Consider the following 21,601-nt stretch of genomic DNA (forward strand, 5'->3'; position numbering starts at 1 on the left):
TGAAAATTCACTACTGCAGCAGACACTACTTACTAATTACTAAATATTAGATTTGAAAAGCACAAGGTCTGTCACAATCTTTTTTTTTTATAAAAATCGTTCCAATAAATAAATAAAAATTAAATGAAAATAATAATCAAGCACACTGGGTTTTTATTATTATTATTATGATCATCCATCCATTCGCTTCCGCTTATCCTTTTCAGGGTCGCGGGGGGTGCTGGAGCCTATCCCAGCTGTCATAGGGCGAAAGGCGGGGTAGACCCTGGACCGGTCGCCAGTCTGTCACAGGGCTAACACATAGAGACAGACAACCATTCGCGCTCACATTCACTCCCACATTCACACCTAGTGGCAATTTGGATTAATCGATTAACCTATCCCCACAAACTGGACGTATTTGGATGGTGGGACGAAGCCAGAGTACCCAGAGGGAACCCACACAAACACAGGGAGAACATGCAAACTCCACACAGAAAGACCCTGGCCTGACGGTGGAATTGAACTCAGGACCTTCTTGCTGTGCGGCAACAGTGCTAACCACCGTGCTGCATCATTATTATTATTATTATTGTATGAAACAGAACAGAGCTCACCTGAGTGTGTCCTGTGCCATCTGAAGGTTCTGGTTTCTCTCATGCTCTGGCAACTTGGAGAACTCCACCAGACAAGGATCATGTCTCTTACCTTCATCCCTCACCTGTTTGAGAGAGACGTTATTTTGCAAGGCAAGCAAAAACCATGTGGATTTCTTAAAAAGTAATCGTAATGATGATTCATTAGAGTGTCATTGAGACTCATTTCCTTACGTTTTGCTACAAAGGAGTCTTTCTTTGGAAACAAATTAGCTAACAGCATTACAGTCTTTGTACCTGACCATCCTAACAGAAATGTTCTTTTTTTGCTTGCTTGTTTAAGACACTTCAAACTGACAGATGATTTATTCAACCATAAGAAAGCACCCAACTCAAAAGATAAACCAGTGTTGTGGCAACACATAACAGAAAGCTGAGCAATTTTAAATTGAAATTTTAGATACTTTGTCACTAGCAGCCGGTCACAAAAACACATCATTTGCTCAGATTTCTTTAGCTGACAAATGCCAAAGATAACACAGGCTGACAGGTATAAAATAGTATTTTCTGCACCAACAAGATGATTCCTAAAGAGCTATTAGTTGAAAATTTGGCATATCTAGGCATGATGTGCAATGTGCCCATAAATTGAGGAAACTGGACAAGTGAAGGGTCAAGAAAGATTGGCAAGCTTAAAAAAAAAAAAATCTACAGAGGATGTCATGTCCTTCAGGTGATCCATCTGCTGTTTGCTGAAGCCTCATCAGAAATGCTCTCAGCAGCTGTCAAGAAGCTATTGTTAAGGAAGGAAAATGTGGGGGAAAGCCCGAGGAATGCCAAATTGCACAAGAAATGGACAGAAAATCACTGACAGCAGGTTTTATGGATTAATGAATCCAAATTTTGTTAGGATGCCACCACTCCTGCATGCACACAGCCCTGTCATAACAGAAGATCGCGATCAGAACATGGACCCAGCATCGTGGATGCCCTCCACCCTTAACGGTGTCGTTCTATGCTGCCTTCCAGGGTGTGCTGCCTTCCGCGCGGCCGGCCTCCGGACTTGCTCCGTCACGGTCGCTGGCTTCGCGGTCAGTGCTGTTGTTTTGTTTTGGACTTTTGTTCCCTGTGTTTTGGTTTCTGGCTCCTTGTGTTTCGTTTGTTTCGTTTGCTATTTGGTTCAAATAATCATCAGTGTATATATGGAGAAGGTACAACAGTAAGTGTGAAACTGTTACATTTCTGCATTTCAGCTAGTGGTGTTAGGGATCTTGTGAAAACTGATGGAATTATGAACGCAGATGAGTGCCATCAGGTTTTGATCCACCATACAATACCATCTTTCAGCATGACAGTGATGCCAAACACACTCCCAGTGCAGTCATGGACTGGCCTCCCAGGAGCCTGGGCATCCGGCATCAATAATCATAGCCGAGAAAGGAACAAAAGGCAGCCAACATCCAAAGTAGAGCTTTGAATGTCCTTCAAGAAGCCTGGATAACTTTTCCTAAAGACTACTTAAAGTAATTACAAGAGAGCTTGCCAAACAGAATTTAGGCTGTGTTGAAGAATAAAGGTCGTCACACCAAATACTGATTTTCAAGCTTATTAAAACTTACTCTGTTTGCCTTACATACTTCACTCCATGGATATCTGTATGTTTCAATAAATCAGTGCATTTATTTTTCCTTTTCCTCTTTAAATATATGAAGAAATGAGGAGTGGCTGAAGACTTTTATACAATACTGCATATCAGTTATGCAATTTTATAAAATTATACATTTTGTGTCTTTTCTTACTGGTCCATGTGTCCATCCGAGATCAATCTTGTCCATTACCCAGAGCTCGTGGATATTCTCAGCCATTTTTTCTCGAATATCCTCAAGTTGTGGAGGCAATACCACCTGTAGGGTAAAAGTACTGCATAAGTAGCTAAACTACTCTGAGATGGTGTCATTTCTCTGAGCAAATGATTCTCTACAAATTAGTTATAAAGACTTTAAGTATACAAACAGTTCATCTTTGTAAAACAAGATTTACCTTGCTGATATCTATTGTTGTCGGAGTGAAGGTAACTGGAGTGACAGGCACTAAGGGGCCAATAAGCTCTTGTTTCCCTTCACCATGATCCAAAATGTATTCCTGACACAGCTGTACCTTCAGTCTGACTTTTGGGAGAAGAGCTTCAGAGCAGGAAGCATAACCTGGAGGTGGCAGGAAGCGAAACTCTCCATGCCTTCCCCCAAACAGAAAACGAACTCTTGTTTTGTTTTCCAAGAAAAGAGGAAGAGAAAATTTATTGTTTTGTGGATTTCTTGAAAAAAAACAAAAACATTAACCCCCCCCCCAAAAAAAAAAAAACCAATAATAGTGTTGATACTAACTTGACTCCAGCAGAGAAGCTGACCACAGGATAAAGAAGTCCATTAGCATTGAAGTTCTCAAACATGCCCTGCACAGGTAGACCATTGACTCGGAATGAGATGCAGGGAATGCTGAGGTCAAGGCAGCAGCTAACGACATCATCATCTTTTAGTAGGTGAGGGAACGGGGAGCTGACTTTCCGGCTCACGCAGCCTAAGATTCAGGAGACACACTCATTAGTCTTCATATTTACATTTTTAATGTTTCTGTACAACTTAAAATGGGAATTCAAGTGCTTTGTGCTTTATTAAATGGAAACACTACAACTAAAGTCAAATCAAATGAATGTTTTATAGCATTCATAAATGTAAAACATATTGTAAAGATTAAGGCACTTTAGGAACACGCCTCACAGCAAAGCCATTCCTGATAATTAGAAACATCAATGATAATCTACTGCTGTCCACACTAAATAAGAATAAAGTGCAACGAGCCAGAAAATGTTGACACGTTTCATGTTTTACACGAGATGTCTGTGTTGCACAAGCAAATCTTTATCAAAATACAAAAGGTTTGTTTTTTGTTTTTATTTTTTTGATGAAGTGCAAACATCACTACTGAAAACTGAGATTGTAATTGCCTCCACTGCTCTCTCTCTTTTCTGTCCACGTTAAACATAAAAGAAAAAAGTAATATGTTAATTGTTCTCTGTGGATAATTAAGTGATGCTCAGCAATTGCAGTCACAGCTTTTATTGCACTAACTACAGACATTTCAATTATTCTGAACAAGGAAATTTAAAATGATCTATTATAATGCATTTTGTGCTTTAATTGCCATGGTAATCCTCCCATGTGTAGCTTTTGTGGCACTAAAGTAATGTGCTAAGTTTTTCAAACTGACTTGTTATCATGTTTGTAACAGCTACAGACTCTGATATTTGTCTTTGGAGTATGTGGAGTTTACTCGTCCTGTAAACTCTTGTGATCAGTGTTATACAATAATGTTAAACAGACCAAGCTGTTTATCAGCCGTTTGAGCTTATCCTCACCTGACCAGAGGTGAAGTCCATCAAAGCCATACGAGCAGAGGTCATCTCCCACTCCATTCCCCCCCCAGCCCTCGCCGCCTGTCGGCCTGGGCTGGTAGCCTTTCATGCAAGCCCAGCCGACACGCAGGTGTGTGGGCTCAGATGTGAGAAAGGGTTTGACGTGATCCACAACCAGCTCGTAGTACCACCTGCGATACTGGGATGAATCTTCTCCCATAGCTAGGAAGATGTTTGGCCTCATGCTGTTGTTGTAATATGCAGAGAAATTTGGCAAAAAAGGCAAAAAAAGACAGAGAAATTTCAGTCAACTCATCTTTTAAGATTTTAGTGTATTTGGTGTGATCATAAATAAATTTTGAAATAATTTACAATACATATGAGTAGTCTGCTCGCAAATAAAAGTGAAATTCATTCTGCGTTGATATGACAACTTAATTAGATACATGGTGCACCCATACAAATCATTTTTAAGCTGTGACACTCTTAATTAGCAAAGCTCAGTGTTTGAAACATTCAGGTAGTGGACTTTTACTTTTAAGTGCTGCTGATAGTCTGTAATTACAAGTTAACTTGGCGAGAGTCCAACTTTGTGAACGTTAAGTTTGTGTCCACAGACTTCAGCATAACGTTGCTGTGTGCTCTCAGCCAGAAATTGTTTATGACATAAAACACTGTGTGAAATGTAAGTAAAAATAGGATGCAATGATATGCATGTGTCATAAACCCAGATTTTATTCACTATAGAGCATGGGAAACAAATGTTTAAACTGAGACATTTTACTATTTCATGAAAAAAAATTAGCTCATTTTGAATTTGATGGCAGCAAAACATGTCAGAAAGGTTGGTACGGAACAACAAAAGGCTGGAAAAGTAAACAAGACTAAAAAGAAACAGCTGAAGAAATATTTTGCAACTAATTAAGTTCGTTGGAAACAGGTAAGTAAAACGAGTGGGCATAAAAAGAGCATCAGTTTCTCAGTAGTAAAGATGAGCAGATGTTCACCAATCTGCAAAAAATTGTATCTAAAAAATTCTGGAGCAATTTCAGAATAATGTTCTTCAAAATAAAATTGTGAAGATTTAGAATATCCCATCATCTACAGTACATAACATTATCAAAAGACTCTCTAAGCACAAAGAACAAAGCGAAAACTCAACATTGGATGGCTGTGCTCTTCAGCTGCATTGCACCATAACAGGCATAATTGTGACGTGGATATTTCAGCAAGACAACGCTAAGCCACATACTACATATGCTGCAGCAACACGGCACCATCACTGGAGAGATTTGGTCCTCGTTGAAACAAAAATAAGTCTATCCAGGACAGCTGACCAGCTGGAATTGTACATGAAACAAGCATGGGACAACATTCCTCATCCAAAATATCCAGCATCTGGTCTCCTCAGGCCCCCCTCAGATGTTTATTGACTATTGTTAAAAGAAGAGAAGGCGGTACTTAGTAGTAAACATATCCTTTTTTGATATGTTGATGTGTTGCCAACAAATTCAAAATGAACTTTTCTAAAACTGGTAAACTTTTCCAGTTTAAACACCTGAAATGTTTTCTGTGTTTTACTGTAAATAGAACCTAGAAAACATGCTCTATTGATCTGAGATTTCAAATCACTGCATTATGTTTTCATTAACAATTTACACAGTGTCCCAAGTTTTTTTTTTAAATTAGGAGTGCAGGGAAAACAAAACCTAAGTTCAGCTGATTAAACTTTGGACTTAAATTTAGATTCATGTCAAATCAGTAAATCCAGCAAATGAAATTTAATTATGAATGGGACTCCCAAGCACCCAGCCATTAAAAAAGCAGCGCACTGAAGTCAGTAAGCCACTTTTATTGTGTAAATAAAAACTTAATCAGCATTTGAAATACCAGCTAGTATACAGGTTTTTAGTTTTACTCATAAAAGGCTGGATTGAGGCTAGATAAAATGCATGGAAAGAATAGATTAAAGGCAAAAATGTAAAAAGAAGAGAGCATCTGGAAGAACTGTCACACTGTGGTAGGTGAGGGAGAGAATATGAAAGAAAATTGATGAGATAAAGGAAATCAGAATGAAAGCAGATGTACTAATGAAGCATTTATTGGAACAAGAAGTGATAGAATGAGAAATTGCTTTAGGAGGAAAGGAGAGCTGGGGCATGGACTGAGCAGGTGTGAAGAATATGAAACAAAATAAGCTATAAAGCCTGAGGAATGAAATGGGCTGCTGATGGGAAAAAAAAGCATGATAAAAGAAGGCAGCTGCTTACAGAGAAAGGGCAGATTGGGCAGAAAAAAAACTTGCTCAAAGGAAAAGGGAAATGGAAACTGCCTACAAGATCAGATTGGCACAGCAGGTCAAAATATTGAGAGACAGAAGAAGAGCATGGACTATGATGAAACTGGCTAAAAAATGCCTCCGTTGAGTCATACCACCTCGGGCTTAAGGTAATCTTTCCAAACTCTCACGAGACGAGGGTGAGACAAAGACATCTAAGCTCTGACATCAACATTATTGTTTCCGATCTATTCAGATGTAAAATAAAAAAAATTGATGTAGCAATTGAAGAGATGACACTGGAGGAAAAAAGAAAGTATTTAATTAAATCCAAAAGAGAAAAAAAAACAAAAACGAATGTCACGCTATAGAAAAATCTGAAATATTTCTAGTATCAAGGATGTCACATCTTTACAGATGAAAAACAAGAATATCAAGGCCCGTGGGAGCGCCACAGTTGACAAAATAACACTCAGCTAAACAAATGCATGTGCGAGCATGAGTAGAGTCAGGGAAAGAAACCCCTATTGAGTTATTTGCCAAACATAAATACAGCATTGTGCAAAGGTTCTAGGCCACCCTCCCATTATTTCATATTTATTTCACTTTAAAATAATGGAAAAATAAGTGCACTGATATATTAAAACATCTGCAAACATACATGGATATAAAGTATGCAAGGCAAAACGTTTGTATACTTCTAACGAGCTTGAATGTCAGCATTCTTCAGTGTAGCCTGAACTTTTTAATGCAACTTTCTTATAATTTCTTTACATAGTCTTTAGGAACAGCTCTCCAGGCTTCTTAAAGGACATTCAAAGCCCTTCTTTGGATGCTGGATGCTTTTTGTTCTGTTCTCTGTTGAGGTGATCCCTCACTGCTTCAATAATGATAAGGTCTGGGTTCTGGGGAGCCCAATCTATGATTGAAAGTGTTTCACAGTGGGTTTTTCTATCCAGGTGCTTTTGCAGGGTTAGGTTAAACAACTGGACTGAAAATGAATGAAAAAGCAGCCAATTTCCAAAGATATACTTTGAAAGACCTCCGGAAACCCTGGGGAGAAATTGCTGTATATTGCAAAATATAAAGAAATGAGGGGTGGCTTGAGACTTTTGCACAGAACCATAAAAGCTACCTACTTAATATATTGTTCTTTGTGCTACTTTGCATCTGATTTTTATGTGTAGTAAAAAACAATAATCCAAAATCAGAGTTCTGTCTGAATGTAGAGAAATTCAGAAAACTTCAAAGTAAAAAGGATGAGTGGAATGGCAAAAACACAAAAACAAAAGGCGGTCCTGTTTGGAAACCAGATTATAAAATTACCTGGTGACCTGATTAACGAGACGTGTTTGGAGTAGCAAATCTCTGTCTGGCAGCAGACTGTCACAGATGAGGTTCTGATTGGACCGCACCGCCACACCATGGCACACACACAGAGAACAAAGCACCTCCAGCACCTGGAACACAACCTGTCAGCTCTTCATGTGGCAATAGCTCAATAAGCAAATGGAAATGATCCGACATCAGGAAACAGATTGGAAACTGTTATTATAGCTGTTAAAAGTGAAACACTATGTCTATGTTACTAGACTAGTGAGAAAAGTGGAATTTGCTTAAGCCTCATAAGGACAAATTCTGAGAGAAAACTAGGATAATAACAAAGGACTTTTTGTATTTATTTTTAATTAATGCAGACATGCCACTGTAGCCAAAAAGCTTAATAATGAAATTACTGGCCATTCGGCATCACTTATTATCCATGCACTTTACTTCAATCTTATTTTTATATTGAATACACACAAAAGCCTTCTAAACACTACCCTGTGGTTGCATCCAAGCTTGTCCAGAAATGAGATGACAGACTGAATGTGTTGTTCCTTGATGGCATTGAGAGCTTCAGGGCTTTCCACAAGGACGCAGTGAAGAACTTCCAGGACTCCTGTAAATATAACTGCCCGTTATTGTGTGGATGATAACCTGCATTTACCTCTATGCTTCTATATTATTAGGTATAAATCCCAGACAACACACGATAACCAATGTCAAATATAATATAAATATATACTGTAAAATTTCAATCCACAATGGCTGATGAAGAAAACAAAGCAAATCCAACCAACCAGAAGAGGCCTCCTGCCGTTCTAGCCTGCTAATCAGCCAGTCCAGCGAACCCGAGAAATTAGCACAATTTGCACAGTTTCCCCGGAGCAGAGCAGCTTAAGAGGAAAAAAACAAAAAACCCCAAAAATATTAACAAAAATATTAACAGACGATAAGATAATAAGAAGAACCTTAAAAGATTAGGAGATATTTGTGGTATCTTCAAAAAATAAGTATGGTGCCATCTATACTACTCTCACCCAACAGCTCATAGAAATGGTTGACAATGGTCTCCCACTCCTCTCCTGTGTCACTCTGAACAGCCTCAGCAAAATGAGAAGCACTACTATACTGGTGTAGACGGTCAATACAATATAAGACCAAATCTATCACACCCTGAGAAGAAAGGGAGGCACAGTTAGGGAAGCGTGAGGCATAGCACATGTAGGACTCATTCACACTTATCGATTTACCTCTTTTTGAAACATGTTCTGTCGATTCTTTAGCGCCACCATGCTGTTCTGTTTAGCTTCATGGCCTAGCCCCTCCAGTGGAGGCTGGAAATAGATGATCAGATCCTGCAGACTGCGTGTCACTGTCTCCACTGGCAGGCTGACAGAGGGGATATTTACCTCTTGGTTAAAACCATCAAGTTTCCTAAAGAAAAAAAAAAAAAGTTTGTTTTTAGACTCTACCTACAAGTCTGCCAAATTGTCTTGTATTATAATTGCTGCTACTATCACCAGCCAAACTTGTTTTATTCTCGGTCGATGGCGTAAAGACAGAAGGCGTTATACTAGCCTATGAATTTATTTTATTTTTTACAAATAAAAGACTCAAAATTTAAAAAGCCAAATGTGAGACAGACAGACAGTATCTGAGCCCCAAGTATTCTCATCCTCCAGATTTCTTGTAATTATGACATGGCAATTCAAAATTATCAGATAAGGTAAAAAACAGAGCGTTTGCATTAGTTCCAGCAGCCCACAAAGTCAAGCTCAGCTGCAATCATTGCAGATCATCTGATCTCAGTGTCAGCCCACATCAGCTGATACCCATCTACACAGCTAACTTGTTGTGTCATAGAGGGCATGCTATTTAAGCTTCTTGAATCTGCCCAGCTCCTTCCTTGACGCTGTATCTGAGTTGACTGCTTTGTTTAGTTCTGGAGGGTCTTGCTGCTGCTCTTCCCACCTCCAGCTTTTCATGTGCGCATACACGAGGGCGGGGAGGTCCTATCAGAGCCACAATGCCAAGACGATAACATCACTGGTCTTCTGATTGTATGTATATATCATAAACATATCTTCAAAGCGAATGCTGTAAACCCACGCTCGGACATGTAGTGTGACATTTAGCATTAAGCCAGCACTGCAGCTGTAAAAAACTGTCGCTAAGTTATTCACAAATGACTGAAGGTCTTAATCCAGCATCCTGTACCGTACAAAACGAGTGAAGAGGAGAACAGCACTCCGTATTAGTCTGGCAGTATGAGATTCTTCCCTCTGAGAACGACACAGTGTCAGCCCGTCGTCCATATGCCCTTCACTGTGCAAAATTGCCTGAAAACACATCATTTGCAATTATATCCAACAGATTCTTTTGCCAGATTCTTTAGTCCAACACTGTTGGTTAACTGCCAGTTATTGTCTTATTATAGTAATACTGAGTATACAAGTTCACCTTTCGCTGAGCTCCACCCATATGGGACTTGGCATCAGCAGCTTGGTATGTTAGCCAGAGCCCAGAGGCTACATGTTGAAGAAAACAAATGGAATCTCCATATTTGATCTCTGGGATTCCCATCCCATCAACATCAGTCTTTGTGTTGGTGTCAAGCTTCTCCTAAACACAAAAAAAGGCATTAAATATTCTTATTTTTCTAACTTTTCTCTTTTAATAAACACAAAAAAACTCAAACAAATGACATTACAGTCTATATCTCTAAAGACTCAGAACACCACTGAAATGTCCAGTGTATTTCTCATATCCCCCCTCACCTTTGATGATCGAAAGCAGAAGGAGGTTGTATTGATGTCAGCTTTGTCCCGATCAACCAGCTGCAGACCTTTCTCCTCTGTGAGACCCAGGTATCTTCCAGTAGTAACGTGGCACAGTCTAAATGGCTGGCCCCAGCATGTATGCCTACCACTCCAACTGGAAAACATCAAGAGAGGAAACCAAGCACTCCACAACATTTAGTTATTCCTCATAACTGTCAAAATCCCTATTAGCATGCAGGGGACATGGGAAACTAAGTTCTGGGCCAATGACATCAAGTATGACTCTAGCAATTGTGCACACTCTTTCAGGCAAAAACAGAAAATCTGTGGCTGGTGGTGACCTGGTGCAATACGTACAACATTACCTGTCTTTAAACTGGTATTTTCTAGTAACAACATTAGAACTACAGAGCTCGAATAGAATAGCGCTTAAAAGCAACATATTTATTGATACTCAAAGTGAGCGGACGCCACATTCCCTGTACACTTACACAACTCGCAGAATCTCCAGCCTCCAGAGAGACCGGGCATGACCGGAGATTGATCCAAGCTCATAATGCATTATCCTAGATTAAGAAAACAGACATAGTCAGAGGAGTAAAGGACGTTTCTGCGAGCTGACTTGGGAGGAGACTGGTCTTTTCGACTAACCTTTGAAGCTCCTCTCCATGCTCTGTAGAGGGAACAGTCAGACATGCGTCACTATGGCTGTGGAGTAGCCAAAGTGTTTCACCCCCCTTCAGGTATCCTAGAGTCAGCAAGAAAAAAAAACATTTATTGCTTTGAAGTGGTTAGTAAAACATGCAACATTTCACAGAAGTAGCACAAAAGGTAATCTATATAACTGTAGTAAAAGCTCTAGCGACTGCTAACCTTAAGTTTGAATATTTGCAGCTTCTTTTTGACTGATCTTAAACAGAATTTTATAAAGAAACACAGACATCACATGTTATTTAAACCCCTTCACACTAACATGTGGTCAAAGAGGTGAAGTGGTGAGTAAGACAGGCCTTGGGCTGCAAAACAATATATAACCATTAGGGAGACAGCAGGAACATTAGTACAAGCAAAAACACACACACAGAGATACACGCACACACCACATAAGTGACCCTACATCCAGGGAAGACATCAGTGGTGATAGAGTCATTTCCATGCTATAGATAAATTCCCCTCCAGACATGTGAAGAATTCTCTCCAGGAAAGAGGAGTCTTATAACCCAAGACTTGCCACAAAAGAGAAGACTTCAAAAGGGCAAAAACAGAGGGTTCACCACAAGGTGCAAAACAAGTCTCGAGATCAGAAAGGGAAAAAAAGATTTGCCACAAACACCCAAAAACATTTAGAGCAATGCTTGACCACCATTATTTGGATAAGTGATCAACCTGAAGTATGACGAGGGGAAAAGGGAATGTAAAAGCTGGAGAAGAAACATACAATATCCTCATTAAAATTCTGTGAAGCCAGTGTTATGCATGGGCAAAAAAAGGCACCAAGACCAACTAACAAACAAAAAGTGTGTAAAATATAGACTGTTTTTTCCTTTTTTTTTTAATTAGCAAAAAACCTGAAAACAACAACAACACAAAAATCCAATTCTTCTGTCATTCCCATGGTTTCAGACTTGAGAAAGTATTAAAACTACACACTTGATTTATTATGGTTTTAATTTGTTGAATCTGCTCTCTGAAATTCTGAGCCTGTGTATGAAAATGGTTAATGTTAAAATTAAAGCTGAAAGTACATATTCATTTTATGTTATTTCAGTGTAACTGCTTTAAATTGAATACTTGTGGAAAACCTCTGGAATCCATCTAAACTGCATCAGCACTGAACTAACTTTATATTTTGCACACAATTAATAATAGTTCAAAAGCCCATAGCATCTTTATGAACTAGCATTTGGTCCCCTCAATTTATTAAAATACAGCTTTGATGTATTATTTATTACCAACATATTAATATTATCTGCAGTGCAGAAACTGAAAGAGCTGTATTTGTTGGGAGCAAAAGAATCAGGTGGATTATCTAAATTGAGAAAGGAGCTACTTTGCAACATGTTTAGAAAGCAAAAGGAAACAAAACTTGCCTTGAGCAACGGCGCGTCCAGAGCAGATGGGAGCAACACTCCAGAGGGTCTGCTGGAAGGCTGCATTAACAATCAGACTGTCACTCAAGCTTTTGTTGTCAGATGCAGTGCCGAAGGAAAGGTGCTGGGAAAAAACAAAATGGCATTAAATATATTCTCATCAACAATAAATACAACTTGTCTTTATTTTATATCTGAAGCCATTAAGCTACACAACATATTCGAGACATGAGAAAACTTTTGCCAGGTACTGTGTGAAATAACTCTGAGGTTCACATGCTAACCAGCCTAACCTTCTGATTATGATTCCAACCTCTTGTCAGTCTTGTTGAGGGGCAGGTAGTTAACAAACACTAAATGCAGTCATGGCTGGAGCTCTTGGCAAGCGACCAATGGAGACTAGCCGGCCAACTAGGATTGTTTTTAGCATTAGTAATGGATCGCTGCTCCCTTGCCACCGCTCTTGTCACAATTATGCTTTCCCATACACTACTTACAATGTCCCCTGGCCCACCACCGATAGACCACACCTGATCCCAGCGGATGAGATCACAGCATGGTGTCATTCCAAAAATATCTGTGCATAGCCATAAAATGGCTGTTAAACATAAAATATATAAAAGTGCAACCCTTTTCTGCTACCTCACTGTCTACAAAATGAACTTTTAACCAGGTTAGTGTGCTCGATATTTAACGTAGTGGAGGCTCACTCAGAGTATATTTTTGCCATTAAGGAAAACTTCAGTTTTGTTCTGACTCACCAAGTATCTCTCTGAAGACACATTCACAAGTATGAGGTCATCACCTACACGCACCTTCTCACCCTCTGACCTCTGTCTGGATGCTGGGTGGACAGTCCACCAACACGCCTCCCCTGAACCACACACAGAATATAAACACAAAGGGAAACAAGCAGTTCACAGACAGCCGATTTAAAAAATATTCTAATTGTAAAACACAATATAGGGTGGGAGCATCGCAAATACCTTAACAAAGAAAGTATTTTAACTGATCGTTCAAATAAATACCTGCTTTGTCCTCTTGCAGGCCAACATCAAAAGCCAGCTTGTCAGTTGAAGACTGAGAGGAAGACAAGCAGCTGAGGTACTGGACGTGAAATAAACAACAGGTAAATAATTCAGTGAACATGCCAAAATATTCTTCACAAAAATAACATCAGTGTGGGAACATGAAGATTTTATTTTCTTTATTTTCTTAAAAGTAAAACAAAAAACATACCATTTATATACACAAATTCTATTTAACCATCCAGATCCACAAATATGCTTCACTAAGTACCCCTATTCAACTGCTTACAAATAAAAAGATCTAATTAATCAATCACAACTTATCAACTCAAAGCATTTAGGAAAGGAACATGGTCAGGATGACCTGCTGAAGTTCAAACTGAGCATCAGAATGGGGAGAAAAGCTGACTCAAGCGACTTTAAAAGTGACATGGTTCATTATGCCATACAGAAATCTCAGTATTTCAGAAATTGTTAATATTCGGAGATTTTCCTGAACAGCTATTTTTTAGGGTTTATGGAGAATGGTCTGAAAACGAGTGAGCAACATTTCTCTGGACAAAAATGCCAAAGATCAGAGGAGATCAGAAGCCAGACTGCTTCGAGCTGACAGGAAGGCAACAACGCCTCAAATAACCACTCCTTACGACCAATGAATGCAGAAGAGCGTTTCAGAACGCACAATAGCAAATGAAGCAGATGAACAGCAGCAGAAGAACAAATCCAAGTGCTACTTCTGTCAGCTTAAACAGGAAAACTGAAGACACAGTTTGCACAGGCTCACCAAAGTCAGACAACAGAAGACTGGAAATTGGAGATTTTTGCCTGGTCTCATAAGTGCAACATTCAAATAGTAGCACAAGAATTTGGCATAAAGAACATGAAAGGATGAATCAGTCCCGCCTGTATCAATAGTTGAGGCTGCTGTGGGGGTGTAATGGTGTGACATGTACTTTCTTGGAACATTTTGGGCCCCTTAGTGACATCTGAGCATCATTTACAAACCACAGCCTGCCTGACTGTTCTTACTGACCATGTCCATCCCATTAGGACGACAGTGTACCCATCTTCTGACAGCTGCTTCCAGCAGGATAATGCTCCATGTCACAAAGCTCAGATCATCTCAAACTGCTTTCTTGAACATGAGAATGAGTCCAGTGTACTCAAAAGGCCTCCAACGCCACAAGAACGCAATCCAAAAGAACACCTTAGGATGTGGTGGAACAGGAAATTCCCATTATGGCTGTGCAGCAGCTGTGTAATGCTATCATGTAAACATGCCACCTATCCATGCCATGAAGAATTAACCCTGTAAAGCTTGAACCGTGAAATAATTGTCAGAAGATGATTTTTTTTTTTTAAACTATAGGGTTTAATGAACCTTGAAATTAAAACAAAAAAATAAGTTTTATACTTTTTGCTATTTATAGCATTTTGTGTTGGATGCATTATTGTGTAATTTATTCAGTTTTTTGAACAAAAAAAAATTACATATATACACACATATACATATACATATACACATACACATATATATACATACACATATACAATACATACATACATACACATACATCACATACATATATATACATACATATATACATATACATATATATACATATATACATACACATATATAACACATACACACATATAACACACACACACATATACACATATATATATAATATATACACACACACAAATATATAACTACAATATAACACACACATATCAATATATATATATATATATATATATATATTAGGGGTGCAACGATACACAAAATTCACGGTTCGGTTCGGTTCGATACTTTGGTGTCACGGTTCGATATTTTTTCGATACAAAAAAATGTTCATGCATTTTTAATTTGTCATTTATTAAAATTATAAATATATATTTTAACTCAAAAGTACAGTTTTTAAATTTAACCCTAACCCTTGTGCGTGTTTTTTATTTTGACAGCGAATGCGCACCTGCGGACCACTTATGTGCAGCCCTGGTTATTTAGCTCTCATATTGCAGCCACAGAAATTCTTTTGTCCATGAAACCATAAAGCTGCACTTTCTTTTTGCCTTATAGTCTGATTTGTCATAACTTCTCCGTTTTGTGGTAAGCTTTTCTTTGGCTGTCACTTCTTCACCCTGACCTGTCTTATTTGGCTCAGCAGAACTGAAATGCTTTTACACACGCACTCACATAAGCTCAGCGATTCTCTGCGCGATCAACCTCTCACATGTTTAAGCTTGCTGCGGGAGATTTCACTTGTCATGTTTGCATAGTAAGCTAACGATTAATAAGACGATGTCAGAGGAATTGGTGCACAAATTATCATCACTCACAGATCAGTGCTGTCGCTCTCTATACACAGTTCGCACGAAAGCAAAAAAACAAGCGCAAATTCAAACGCGATTTCAATATGTCACATATTGACAGTGGCTCACCGATGCCAATGACATAATTACCCAGCTACATTTCTGAAAGAATGCAAAAGCATTGACATATATTTTTCGTACAATAGCCCGACGGGCAGGGAAGAGATAGATTTTGGTAGCCCGACTGAAAAAATCGCTAGCTCCGGGACGTCGGGCTAGCGATATTGCAAGCCCTGTATCTGATTGAGGAATCACTCATCTTTGGAAAAGAGAGTTTATTACAGAGAAATGTCTCTTTCCAAAATAAAAGCTATACTATCCGCTTCTTCTGGGCTATATTCTCAGCAGCATAAGGAGAATCATGTGCTAACAGCTGTCTAAATGACTCGGCTAAAGTTAGTAGCATGCTTGTTGTTTTTGTCTTTGCACTAGGATGATGTCGGCGTAAATGTGCAGTCATATTCGTTGTGTTCCCACTAGTGCTTTCAGGTTAATCTCGTTGAAATGACCTTAACGCACAACACGGCAAATCTCCGTTAACGAGCTACCGCCGATCGCCCCGTGCATGGGGCTAGACGGCCAACACGTTAACGAGCTAACTGCGCTAACACACTAGTTCACACCAATGTAATTAAGCATTGCGTGGCACATCCAACATACTGTTTTACTTTAGTCCATGACTCGCTTACCTTCAGGGTCATACGTCACATGAAAACCAAAATAATTCCAAACGCCAGATCTGAATGAGGTTCAATTTGCTTGTTGCAAGCAGAGCTTAACTTCTGTCTCCTAGCTTGCCCTGCGCTCTTCCTTCTGACTATGCTGTCTGTGTTGAGCGCTCAGTGGATCTGCGCTCGACAGTGCAGCCTAGGCGGAGTAGTCGAACACAGATTCACTGAGCGCTCAACACAGACAGCATCGTCAGAAGGAAAATTGATAAAATAAATTACAAATGTTGTATTGTTCGATACATATGCGTACCGAACCGAAAGCACTGTATCGAACGGTTCAATATCGATACGAATATCGTTGCACCCCTATATATATATATATATACACACATATATATATATACACACATATACATATACATATACATATACACATATATATACACATACATACATACACACACACACACACAGACTCACCATGCCACTGTATGAGTGTAGAAACAATACCGCCTGCCCATATAGAAGGGTGCGATGGCTACCTCCAGCTCCCACCTGTATGTGATTAAAATACACAAGCATCAATTTAAACTGCAGAAAACAGTTAAACAAAGCATCCTTCCAATGTGTAAACAGTTTGTTTACAAGTTATTTAATTTACGATAACTCTAATGTAAACGATAACTCTAATGTAAACGATAACTCTAATGTAAACGATAACTCTAATGTAAAGCTGTTCTAGCTTAACCGTGTTTCTTAGATCAGTGTTTCAAGACTGTGCTATCCATATAAATAAATACAAAACAAATCTCCCTGAAATAATGTCACAGACAAAATCCTTACGCACTCACACTGTGGTTAATAATATCACAAAAATATAAAAACATACACCAACTTTATCATAATATTTCCATTTATACCTCAAAAATAGACATATGTATTGCAAAATGACAATGACAGAAAATCATATGTTTATGGAACAATATGGAGCGCTGAGTGAGAACATTGACTTTATATAAAGGTTATGGGAGAAATAATAGAGAAGACCTCTGCAGCCAGGTTTTCACTGTGGGCTAACATCTCCTGCAGGGCTCGCACAGAAAGACACTGGGCCAGGACAAAGCCACACACAGACAAGTCTGGTGGAACATTCTGGTAAAGAAAGAAAAGACATTTGAGTTTTTGAGGTAATTTCATGCCTGGCTGTTCCCTTCACAGGCCAACAGTGCAATTAGTGCCAAAGACCATGGCAAATTGGCAATGGGCAGTCCAAACTGGGAAGGAAGGCATGTAAAAATGCTCGAGTTACAAAAACCAATAAGGAACTAAAATTTTAGATACTTAAAAATAAACACAATGTACTGTCCATGTGCAGTGAAATATTTGGAAATTTCAGTCATCTCTCTCTTTGTATGACTGGCAAACTGAGTTGTCTGACAGTAAGGGAGGACTGTGCAGTCACACAGGTAGAGCTCCTTACCTTACAGTTAGAGGTGGGCTCAAGCCGGCAAAGTCTGCTGCCAAATCCTTCAGCAGCAAGACATAGCTTCACATGTTCCTCCTGGGAGGTGAAGGTACTCTGCAAAACCACCTCATCTCCCTGTGCAGAACACATACACACAGATGACAGATTTCAAGTTAGAGAAGCCCACAGAGCGCATTTACATATTGAGATCCACCAGATTTCACCATGAAAACTTTTGTTGGATAGGATCAGCTAAAGACCTCCATCACACCAAAACGCCTCTGAAATTTTATCTTGTGAATTAATTAAAAAGAAAGTCAGTGAAGCAGTTTTGGCTTCAGAGAAAAAAATCTTCATCCTCTCATATCATGTAATTCAATTCTCTCAGAGGAGGAAACGTGTTTGGCCACAATGACCGAACATAGAAATTCAGTCCTATTTTGCTTTTTAAATGTTAAAACAACTTTAAACTATGAAATGTGTGAATTTTTAGATATAGCATCAAAACTGCCCCATTGTGCAGTCCCATTGTAAACACATAAGGAAATCTCAGTCGCTGTCAACATTACCTTATCTGCATTTAAATACCACGTCGGCCAAATTAAGTTTCTCTGTTTATTTGAGGAACTGTTAGGAACGACAGCAGGCGACAGGCCAGTCGCCAATAAAACCAGCACCTCTCTGTACCCAGGCTGCAAACATCCATATTGGGAAGATACTGCACAGTCTGACCCCTGATTTACCCTTCTTTCCACTCTTCATATCTGCAGTACTCTGCAATCAGTCAAACACACTGTCCAATGCAGAGGTACATTAGAGCATTAGAGCAGGACTTGGAGTCTTTTTTAAGGGACACTTAAATTTCAGATCTAACAGGCTTTCACTTCGAGTGTTTTCGAATTGAAAATGCTGCAGTTTTGTTTGTCTTCTTAAGGTTTCTTGTATTATTTTTAATAGTGGAATTGGGACCTCTTTGCATATAAAAATGACTACATTTTTATAACAAATATAGCATTGTTGCCATTTCACAAATGTCATATATTTAATCACTGGGTCTATTACAGTGTGTTTTCCCTGTCATCTACTAACTAAATGATAACGAGGAAAGCTCCATCAGGATCCGGGTAGCTTAATACCACGGCTGAACAACTTTGCGGGGGGAAATCCTGCATTTAATATAATAAAGTATGATATCGTAGATGGATCTCGCAAAATGACTTCTCTCCAGTCTATGTGTTGGGCTCAGGATGATGAACATCGCTGGCTTTGTGTGAATGTGTATGTGTCTCAGCCACTCCAGACGCCCTCCACGTGACATGCCCTTATCAGAGGGCAAAGATTACAAGCTGTGAGAGGACAACTTACAGCTGCAGAGCAATAATAGCATCTTGCAGTGAAGATGAGAGAAGCCATTTTTGGCCTCCCTTTGCTGTCACTGTTGTTGCTAAACTATTATCACATTAACATTTTATTATTTATATTTATTCTTGAATAAAATGTAGCAATTTTAATTAAAATGGGATATGATAATCTTTTAACTGATTGGGATATGCATCACTGTTGACACCTGACCTTAAATAAACTATATCAGCTAATCAGTTACTACAGCAATAGACTAAAATCATGTGAGTTGGTTTCTGTTTTTTAATAAGGCTATTAGTCAGCTAGCCCAAAACAGGTGAAATGCTGTTACTATGACGTGCGTATGGAGGCATCTGCGCACAAAATAGTGTCATGGTTACATGATTGCATAATTGCTGCTGACAGAAACCTACATATAACTTTAATTAAACAAATAAATTAATAAAAAAAAACACTAATAATGTTTCAAACAAAGCTAAATAGGCTACCCTAAGTGCTACCTTTAGTACAGCTACTTACTAATTATTAAACCTCCGGTGATAGCCAATGAAGACCTCTGTTTGACTAAATATTGGCCTGTATGTTTAATTTGTAAGCTGTCTGACTCACCGTCCGTAGAAACTGGAATTCATCGTCGCCTTCTCCACTGTCAGCCATTATTTAAACCTTTATGGCCACATTAAAGAGTGAATGAGCCAGAAGAGGACAGGGACTGGAGAAGCTGGAACATGAAGGTACACGGCCCTGAGTGTGTGGGCGGAGTCTGCAGTTCAACTCCGGCCATCATCATGCCATTTTAGGAAGGAAAAGTTGAAGCTGTTAAAGAAGAAACTCTAAATATAAAAAAAGGAGGATAAAAAGTCTTGAAAAGGCAATTTTCAAAGACATTACAAAGGTACTGGGTATTACACCTAACCTTGTTATCATTGCGCTGGCTGTAGCTTCGCCGTACCAACAAGTGGTGATTTCGATATTCAAAGACCACCTGTTCCGAAAAAAGCGAAACCTACTTACAAGGTTTTTCGCATGGTGTGGAAAAACATAGGACGATGAAGACCAGCTACCAGAAACTGACAATATCTCCCAGACACTTTTGAACGAATTTAAAGATATTATATTTCCAAGAAAACAAAATGAATATTTAGAGCAATCCATCAGGATTGACTCTAAATATTTCTTTTAAATTATTTGGACAGTTTAAGTGTATTAGTTGACATCAAAGTGCCTCTTTAAATTGGCTAACAACAAATGATTCAAACAAGCTAATTTATTTCACATCCAATGAGTCACTTTAAAAATCCCACAACCGGTCGAGGCAGATGGCCTTCCCTCACTGAGCCTGGTTCTGCCGGAGGTTTCTTGCTTTTAAAAGAAAGTTTTTCCCCCCCACTGTCGCTGAGTGCTTGCTCAGAGGGAATTGTCAGATTATTGGGGTTTTATTTTTTTTTTTTTGCCAACTAATACACAACTCAGGGCTCGCAAAATCTCTAGCCCGACGTCCAGGGCTGTAGTGATGGGTCGTTCGCGAACGAAATGGCTCATAGAGCCGGGTCTTTGACGTGAACGACGCGAGCCGGCTCCTTATCGCAAGCCGTCACTTGGTTTTTTTTTTTCTTTCTTTCTCTCAGCCTCTCTCTCACACTTTTTTTCTGCTTCACTCAGCAAGCGAGCCTTGTGCTTTACGCTGGGCAGAGGGGGAGGGGCGGTAATTACACTCAGTAGCACAGGAACAGATCCAGAGGGGGAGAGAGAGAAAGAGAGCCAGGGACAACAACGTCACATTAGAAAGGTATAGTAATTAGTGATGGTAAATTTGATTCTTTTTACTGAATCGAGTGTTAATGAGTCACTCACCAAAGTGAATCGGGTGTTTTGAGTCATTTGATCAGTTGACCAGAGAGTGCAAAAATTTTACATTTTCACTCAAACTTAATTTGTTTCCCTTTTCATGTAAATCCCACTGCTAAGATGAATGATTAAAAAACAAACAAAAAAAACAACTATTTTATAGAGAACAAAGAGCAAAAACATTTCTAAAATTAAGCAATTTCTTATCAAAATTGCTTAATAAACATTTATTTTGTTTATTTGTATTTTATTAGTATTTTCCTTAAGTGTGTCAAATATATATTTTCTCATCTAAATGGCCACTGCGCTGTGAGCCAGGGGGCAGTAATGCGCCTTAACATTGGTTGCCAACCAAGAAGAAGAAGCTGTGAGCCAGGAGGGAGGGGG

The 21,601-nt window shown here is 39.0% G+C and overlaps 1 protein-coding gene across 2 annotated transcripts in view; it reads right to left on the minus strand.

The window, feature by feature from the left end:
- The window catches only part of ryr2b (ryanodine receptor 2b (cardiac)), a 75,429-nt gene extending 55,274 nt beyond the window's left edge, over window positions 1-20,155 (minus strand). For both annotated transcript variants that reach the window (XM_014337495.2, XM_014337493.2), the window contains exons 1-22: window positions 19,976-20,155; window positions 18,020-18,139; window positions 17,587-17,691; window positions 17,020-17,094; window positions 13,490-13,568; window positions 13,223-13,335; window positions 12,462-12,585; window positions 11,023-11,119; window positions 10,863-10,937; window positions 10,369-10,525; window positions 10,052-10,213; window positions 9,809-9,930; window positions 8,842-9,025; window positions 8,629-8,764; window positions 8,389-8,484; window positions 8,089-8,207; window positions 7,592-7,725; window positions 3,991-4,232; window positions 2,960-3,152; window positions 2,616-2,835; window positions 2,375-2,479; window positions 597-700 (exon numbers count right to left, since the gene is read on the minus strand). In XM_014337495.2, coding sequence (XP_014192981.1) covers window positions 597-700; window positions 2,375-2,479; window positions 2,616-2,835; window positions 2,960-3,152; window positions 3,991-4,232; window positions 7,592-7,725; window positions 8,089-8,207; window positions 8,389-8,484; window positions 8,629-8,764; window positions 8,842-9,025; window positions 9,809-9,930; window positions 10,052-10,213; window positions 10,369-10,525; window positions 10,863-10,937; window positions 11,023-11,119; window positions 12,462-12,585; window positions 13,223-13,335; window positions 13,490-13,568; window positions 17,020-17,094; window positions 17,587-17,691; window positions 18,020-18,139; window positions 19,976-20,023 — 2,810 coding nt within the window. In that variant the 5' untranslated portion in view covers window positions 20,024-20,155. The remainder of the gene's footprint in view (window positions 1-596; window positions 701-2,374; window positions 2,480-2,615; window positions 2,836-2,959; window positions 3,153-3,990; window positions 4,233-7,591; window positions 7,726-8,088; window positions 8,208-8,388; window positions 8,485-8,628; window positions 8,765-8,841; window positions 9,026-9,808; window positions 9,931-10,051; window positions 10,214-10,368; window positions 10,526-10,862; window positions 10,938-11,022; window positions 11,120-12,461; window positions 12,586-13,222; window positions 13,336-13,489; window positions 13,569-17,019; window positions 17,095-17,586; window positions 17,692-18,019; window positions 18,140-19,975) is intronic.
- Between the last annotated feature and the right edge of the window lie 1,446 nt (window positions 20,156-21,601).

The sequence above is a fragment of the Haplochromis burtoni genome, unplaced genomic scaffold, assembly GCF_018398535.1.
Source record: "Haplochromis burtoni strain Fernald_Lab_line unplaced genomic scaffold, NCSU_Asbu1 Contig_7, whole genome shotgun sequence".
Classification (NCBI taxonomy): Eukaryota; Metazoa; Chordata; class Actinopteri; order Cichliformes; family Cichlidae; genus Haplochromis; species Haplochromis burtoni.